This window comes from Gracilinanus agilis, chromosome 2 (genome assembly GCF_016433145.1).
Source record: "Gracilinanus agilis isolate LMUSP501 chromosome 2, AgileGrace, whole genome shotgun sequence".
Taxonomy (NCBI): Eukaryota; Metazoa; Chordata; class Mammalia; order Didelphimorphia; family Didelphidae; genus Gracilinanus; species Gracilinanus agilis.
In genome coordinates this window covers 313,392,346-313,400,536 of record NC_058131.1, presented here as the reverse complement: position 1 = coordinate 313,400,536, position 8,191 = coordinate 313,392,346, and the positions used below count along the sequence as shown (strand labels likewise).

The 8,191-nt window shown below is 35.1% G+C and overlaps 1 protein-coding gene across 1 annotated transcript; it reads left to right on the top strand.

Moving 5' to 3' along the window:
• Positions 1 to 2,394: 2,394 nt before the first annotated feature.
• On the top strand, positions 2,395 to 3,330 carry LOC123233684 (olfactory receptor 2D2-like). The gene has a single exon (XM_044659744.1). It carries the CDS (start codon positions 2,395 to 2,397, stop codon positions 3,328 to 3,330), a length of 936 nt encoding a protein of 311 aa, XP_044515679.1.
• Positions 3,331 to 8,191: the final 4,861 nt, after the last annotated feature.

The following is an 8,191-nucleotide window of genomic DNA, read 5'->3' as shown; positions in this document are numbered from 1 at the left end:
AAACCCTTACCTTCCGTCTTGGAGTCAATACTGTGTATTGGCTCCAAGGCAGAAGAGTGGTAAGGGTAGGCAATGGGGGTCAAGTGACTTGCTCAGGGTCACACAGCTAGGAAGTGTCTGAGGCCAGATTTGAACCTAGGACCTCCCGTCTGTCTCTAGGCCTGGCTCTCAATCCACTGAGCTACCCAGCTGCCCCCAGGACATGTTTTATCTAAGATAAAGTCTAAGACAAAGTCTAAAAACAGGATAAATAAATATTTAATGTAAGTAAGTAGATGAAAAACCTATCTATGGTGCCAAATATGAATGAGAAGTGCTATATAAGATTGAAGCTGAAAGATGTATAAAAGGCTAGTGCTAAAAGTGTTCAGACATACAACATAGCAGGATGACAAAGAACAGAATCACATATATAAACTGGCCCAAAACACTAAATATTTAATGGGAATAGATCCTTACATAGGGGCAGTGTATTCAATGGAGTTATCTTTCCTGTTTACAATGGAATTTAGCATGATAATGCATTCTCTGAAACATGATTAGTGCTTTGGCCCTTTGACCATTCTTTTCCTTTATTTGTGGATTGAACCTATAATTTAATCTATATAGGGAACTCTTGGCAAGGAAATTCTTTTCGAAGGCAGATTGGCAGATTCTTTAAAACTTAGTCATAGAGAACTCTGGAATTCTGAGGTAAATCTGCTCAGAGTCACATAGTCAGTCTAGGATTAGGATTTGAACTCTGATCTTCCTAATGCTGAGGCCAATTTTTTATCCTCTGTATCATAACATCTCTCTTTATTAGGAATTTTATAAAACCTCTCTCATTACTTCAAGATAGGCTTCTTTTCTCTTACACAGAGAATTTAAACAGGTGTGCCAGTGTTTTCCGAATAGAGATCTTTGCCCAGTTTGACAGTCTTTCCATTTTCCATTAGGATTTACAGCTCATGTTGCTCCGAATACTTAGAGCTGGACCATGGATATCAATTGAGATGAGAGACTTACTGACTGTTAGGGGAATTCATACTTGGTGCAAAATTCTTATGCATGATGATTCTCTTTATTAGAGTACGACTCCAGCACATCTAGTTGTTCTTAAGAACATCTCACTGGTCTTCACAATGTCCTGTGGATTTCTCTTGGGCCCACAAAGAATCGCTACGCAACTTTGCTCTTTTTGGAAAACAACCTACTAGCTAGAGGTCAAGTTATTTTCCATGAAAATAAGAATAATTGCCTAGCCAGTGCTAGCTCTCCAAGCCAGTTCATTTTCTTTTCATTTTCACTTGTTTTTCATTTAATGGGTACTGGCAAGCTAATGATATTTTGGTTCAATTTGTTTTCCCATATACTATTGTGTTCCTGTGAGAAAGAGCACATAAGATGCAACAATGTGAACGTTAACAAGACCAAATTGGAAATCCTACACTTTAGGATTTTTAAAATTACTTGAATAAATACAGAATGGATGAGATTTAGCTTAGCTCAGAGAAAGATCTCAGGACTTTATTTATTCAGTTTACCTACAAGATCAGCTTGAATGAGTCAACTATAGTTAGTTAAAACTAATATATTTTAGATTCCATTAAGCAAAATATAGTTTCATTCATTCTCAAAGGAAATAAAAGATATATTGTATTCTGTAATAGTTAGATTGCCTCTGGAGTGCTGTGCTCAGGACTTGACTTAATATTTTGAGAAAATATTAAAAAATGAAGCACATTTAAAGATGGGTGACCAGAATATGTAGAAATCTCATTTTAAAGTGGTTGAAAGCACAGGAAGAATTTGTTCTAGATAAGAGAAGTATTAGGGAGGAGCCGTAAGTTTTCTTCAGATATTAGTAAGGTTGTTAGGTGACAGAGATTTTGTTATTGTAGCTCTGGAAGAAATAACATATATTAATGAATAGAACTTAAATAATTCAATGGGAGACTTCAGTTTCATTTATAGAAGCATTTTCTAATAGTCCTGTCCAGCAATAAATTACCTTCCTTTTGATATAGTTCATTATTTTCAATGGAAATTTTTGATGACCACATACAAAGCTAACTTTTCTGTTGAAAGTTGAACTACATAACTTTTTAAAAAATTCTTTCCTTTCATCTAAGAATCAATACAGTATATTGGTTCCAGGGCAGAAAAGTGGTAAGAGCTAAGCAATGGGAGTTAAATGATTTGCTCAGGGTCACAAAAGCTAGGAAGTGTCTGAGACCAGATTTGAATCCTCGGATTTGCCATCTCTAGGACTGGCTCTCAATCTATAGAGCTATATAGCTGCCCCTGCACTAAATAATTTTTAAGCACCTTCCCAAACTAAAGTTCTCTGTTTCTCTAGGTTACATCTTTATAGCCCTTATTTCTTGATTCAATTATAAAGAAGAAGAGAACATGAACCAGACCAACCAGACCTGGGTGACAGAATTCTTCCTCTTGGGACTTTCTGATGATCCTCAGACTCAGCTACTGCTCTTTGCACTGTTCCTGGCAGTATACTTGGGTACCATACTTGGAAACCTGCTCCTCACATCTCTGGTTCTGCTTGATTCACATCTCCATACACCCATGTATTTTTTCCTGTGTAATTTATCTCTGGCAGACCTCTGCTTCTCAACTACCATTGTTCCTCAAACCCTAATCCACATGCTATCTAGAAGGAAATTTATTTCTTTCAGAGGATGTGCTGTTCAACTGCTTTCTGTCTTGTTTTTTGGATCTACACAGTGTTCTTTATTAGGTGTGATGTCCTATGACAGGTACTTGGCCATCTGTGACCCCATGCAATATCCTCTTATCATGACATGGAAGGTATGTGGCCTCTTGGCTTTTGGGTGCTGGTCCAGTGGCCTTGTTGCATCTATGGTTGACACTATCTATATACTACACCTCCCTTATCAAGGAGATAATCGGATTTCTCATTACTTTTGTGAGGCCCCAGCCCTTCTAGTTGTGGCATCTGCAGACACTTACAGCACAGAGATAGCCATTTTCTTCATGGGTGTGGTGATTCTTCTTGTTCCTGTATCCATGATCATGGTCTCATATGTTTGTATCATAGTCTCTGTGGTCAGGATGAAGACAGTCTCAGGAAGAGTCAAGGCCTTTTCCACCTGTGGCTCCCACCTCATTGTGGTCATCATTTTTTATGGATCAGCAATCATCAACTATATGACACCTAAGTCTGCTAAAGAACTAGGGAAAATTGCATCTGTGTTCTATGCAGTGATAAACCCTATGCTCAACCCTCTCATATATAGCCTGAGGAACAAGGATGTAAAAAGGGCATTCTGGAATGTAGTCAACAGTAGACCTAACTTCAGAAGCTGATTCTCTCATATATCATTGAATATTATATTATCTGACTCTTTTCCCCTGGAAATCTTCAACCCCCTGGAAGAACTGATCTCTCATGACCAATTAGTGAGCAGTAATATATGTTTCTATATTTATATAAATATTTATATGTTTACTTTATTTTTTCAGTTACATGAAGAAACAATTTTTGACAATTGTTTTTGACATTTGAAAATTCAAATTTTTCTCCTGTTCCTCCTCATCTCATCCCCAGGCAGTGAATAGTGTGATATTTATTCAATTCATGTTTATATTATAATTCAATCATCCATGAAATGGTACATATTGTATGCCAGCCATATGACTACATAAAAAGGAGAGATGTAAAAGTAATTCATTTATTCCTGTGGAGAAATAAGTGGAATTATGCTTTTTTCAGAAGACTCAAGCTATAGTCTAATTAGTAAGCCATTATCACAGACATTGAATATTCTGCTCTGAACCTTAGGGGACAAAGAAAAATATGATATAAGAATTCTTAAGAATAAGAAGATGTTGAGGACTTCCTGGGGTGGAACCAAGATGGCAGAATAATCCTCAGAAGCTCTGTGCCACCATAAGAATACTCTCCAATCAAGATTAAAATATCACTACAAAACATATACAGGAGTGAAAGAGCCAACAAGGAGACAGAGTGAAACAACTTTCAAGAAAAGAAAAAAAACCCAAAAGGTAGGTAATGAACATCTGGGGCACTAGGGTGAGACGAAAGTAGACCTAGCCAGAAGCTGTAGTAAGGAGGGAAGAGCAAGCCAAGAGTGAGCCACACCCTCCTCACTCCACATCTGCTGTCCAAGGTTTGGGAACCTATGCCTAATCTAACATCCAGATCCTGAGATCCTAGCTGAGCAAATAGAGGTATAAATCAACCCATACCCCTCGAAATTTCCAACCTGTGGAGAAGTCATCAGAGACCCAATCCAGGGAATTCTAGTCTGGCCTTGGGACAAGGACTTAATTCACACTTTGGGGTACATGATAATACTGAGTACTATTCTTTTTGCCTAAAGCACAGGATGGAGCTTCAGGACAGGACAATCAAGGGTGTGCCTGATTGGATCAAGTATACAATGAAACCAAAAGCTTGTGACTAAGCCTTAGGCTAGAATTTGATTGGCCCCTGATGTGATCAAAATCAGAGTGAGATAAAAAGCTTACACCTAAGACTGAGACAAGTCTTTAAGCTATCAGCATTTCAAGGGTCAATTGAATCAGCAAGGGGAGGAGGATCTCAGAGCTCTCAGTCCTCAGACCAGTACATTATCCCCCCAAACTTACCTATAATTAGATAGGAAAATGAGCAAAAGACAAAAAAGGACCTAACTTTAAAGAATTTTTATGGAAACAAAGAGCAAGGCACAGACATAGAATGGAATAGTGAAAGCAAAGGAAACACATACAAAGTCCAAAAGAAAAATATGAATTGGATACAGATTCTGGAAAAACTCAAAAAGTACTTAAAAAACAATTAAGAGAGGCAAAGGAAAGGTGGGAAAGAGAAATGCAAGTGATGCAAGGAAAACTGCAAGTGATATAAGAAGAAATGGACTAATTGAAAAAGGAGAACCAAAAACTGACAGAAGAAAATCATGCCTTAAAAAATCAGAATTGACCATCTAGAAGCAAATGATTTCATGAGGAATCAAGAAACAATAAAGCAGAATCAAAGGAATGAAAAAATAGAGGAAAACATGAAATATCTTACTGAAAAAACAACTGACCTAGAAAATAGATCTAGGAGAGACAATTTACAAATTATTGGATTACCTGAAAACCATGATAAAGAAAAAAGTTTGGATAACATATTATAAGAAATTAACAAAGATAACTGCCCAGAGATCCTCAAATAAGAAAATAAATTTGAAAGTTAAAGAATTCACAGATCACCTCCAGAAAGAAATCCTCAAATTAAAACTTCCAAGAATATAAATAGCTAAATTCAAGAACCACCAAGCCAAGGTAAAAATACTTTAAGCAGTCAGAAAGAAACCATTCAAATAGCAGGGAGCTACAATCAGGATCACACAAGACCTAGTAGCTTCTACATTAAAGGATTGAAAGGCATGGACTATGATAATCAGGAAGGTAAAAGATCTGAGTTACAACCCAGAGCCACCTATCCAGCAAAACTGAGTATATTCTTTCAGGGGAAAAAATGGACTTTCAGTAAGATAGAAGATTTCCAAGCATTCCTTACAAATAAGCCAGACCTAAACAAAAAAATTTGAAGTCTAAACATGAGACATAAGAGAAGCCCAAAAAGGTAAATAAGAAAGAGAAAATTTAAGGGACTCATTAAAGTCAAAATGTTGATAAGTCTACATGGAAAGAGGATTCCTTTAATTCTCAAAAATTACTTAGTAGTAGAGAAGATAGAAGGAATTTATTCAGAAAGAGAGTAGAGAAGTAAGCTGATTATGATGATATGATATATGTGCAAATATGATGGTATGGAAAAATATGTATGTGTGATATGATATGTATGCACATGAATGATATGTATAAAAACCAATCAAGGGCTGAAAGAGAGGTTTGTACAGAGAGAAAAGGGAAGGGAGAGATAGAATGTGGTAAATTATATAACATAAAGAGGTGTGAAAAATCATTATCAAGAGGTGAGGATAAGGGTGGTGATAGGCAATACTTAAACTTTACTCTGAATGTAAAAGAATCAGAGAGGGTAAAACAAATATACTCAGTGGAGTATATAATTCTATCTTACTCTTTTTAGTGAGGTATAGAATTCTATCTTACCCCACAGAGAAGTAGAGGGGAATAAAACAAGGGAAGAGGGAGATAATTGAAGGAAGGTGGAAATTAGGAGTGACAAAAAGTAAAATACTAGAGAAAGGGAATAGAGTAGGATTTAAAGGGGACAACACAATGGAGGACAATACATGGTAATCATAACTCTGAATGTGAATAAAATGAGCTCACCCATAAAACAGAAGTGGATAACAGATTGGATTAAAAACCAGAATCCTACTATATGTTGTTTACAAGAAACACATTTGAGGCAGGGTGGCACACACAGATTCAAGGTAAAAGGCCAGAGCAGAACTTATTATGTGAAATCTAAAGTAAAAAAAAGCAGGAGTAGCAATCATGATACCAGATAAAGCTAAAGTAGAAACTGATCTGAATAAAAGAGATAAGGAATGAAATTAGATCATTACTAAACATTTATGCACCAAATGGTATAGCATCTAGATTTCTAAAGGAAAAACTAAAGGACCTCAAGGAGGAAATATATAGTAAGACCATACTAGTGGGAGAATCTCAAACTTCCCCTTTTAGACCTAGATAATTGAACCAAAAATAAAAAACAAAGAACTAAGAGAAGTGAATAAAATGCTAGAAAAATTAGAGTTAATAGATATCTGGAGAAAACTGAATAGGAATAAAAAGGAATATACTTTCTCCTCAGCAGTATATGGTTATTCAAAGATCAACCATGTAACAAGGGCATAGAAATATTGCAAACAAATGCAGAAAAGCAGAAATAATAAATACAACTTTTTCAGATCATAATGAGATAAAAATTATACTTAAAAAAGATCCATGGAAAGGTCAATTTAAAATTAATTGGAAACTAAGTAATCTAATTCTTCAAAACTGGTAGGTCAAAAAAGAAATCATAGAAACAATTATGGACTTCATTAAAGAAAATGACAATAAAAAGACATCATATCAAAACCTATGGGATACAGCCAAAACAGTACTCAAGGGGAAATTTTATATCTCTGAGTACCTATAGCAACAAAATCAAGAGGGAGGAGATCAATAAATTTTGGATTTGCAACTTAAAAAATTAAAAAACAACAAATTAAAAATCCCCAGATAAAAACTAAATTGGAAATCCTAAAAATTAAAGGAAAAATGAATAAAATTGAAAGTAAAAGAACTATTGAACTAAGAAATAAGACTAGGAGCTGGTACTTTGAAAAAAACTAGATAAAATATTGGTTAATCTAATAAAAAAAGAAAGAAGAGAATCAAATTAACGTTTCATAGATGAAAAGGGTTATCTCACCTCTAATGAAGAGGAAATTAAGGTAATTATTAAGAACTATTGTGCCCAATTATATGGTAATAAATATGACAATCTAAGTGAAATGGGTGAATAATTTACAAAAATATAAATTGCCTAGATTAATGAAAGAGGAAAGAGAATATTTAAATAATCCCATCTCAGAAAAAGAAATTGAATAAGTCATTAAGGAACTTCATAAGAAAAAATCCCCAGGGCCAGATGTATTCACAAGTGAATTCTATAAAATATTTAAACAACAGCTAATCCCAATACTATATGAATTATTTGACAAAATAGGCAAAGGAGGAGTCTTACCAAATTCTTTTTATGAAACAAGTATGGTATTAATTCCAAAGCCAGGAAGACCAAGAACAGGGAAAGAAAACTACAGGCCAATCTCCTTAACTAACATAGATGCAAAAATCTTAAATAGAATACTAGCAGAAAGACTCCAGTAAGTGATCATGAGGATTATTCACTATGATCAGGTGGGATTTATACCAGTGTGTAATTAGAATTTTCTCCCCAGGACTCTCTTTCCCAGCATCCCATTTGCTTATTTATGCTAATGTACTAACATAAGGAAGATATAATTTTTGTGTGGCCCCACCTCTCACTCTCTTTTCCTGGGAAGGCAGTTGTGAAGGTTGGGTGAGAGTCAGGCAGGACTTTACCTACATGTTTTTTACTTAGGCTTTCTAATTTTGTTCTTTTATTTCTTCTACTTCAAGTGCTTATTAATAAACTTTATAAAATATAATACTTGGAGTTATTGAGTATTAGTTTAAATCTTACACCAGG

Coding starts and splice junctions, on each gene's coding strand:
- LOC123233684 (XM_044659744.1), top strand. CDS start 2,395: ATGAACCAGACCAACCAGACCTGGGTGACAGAATTCTTCCTCTTGGGA.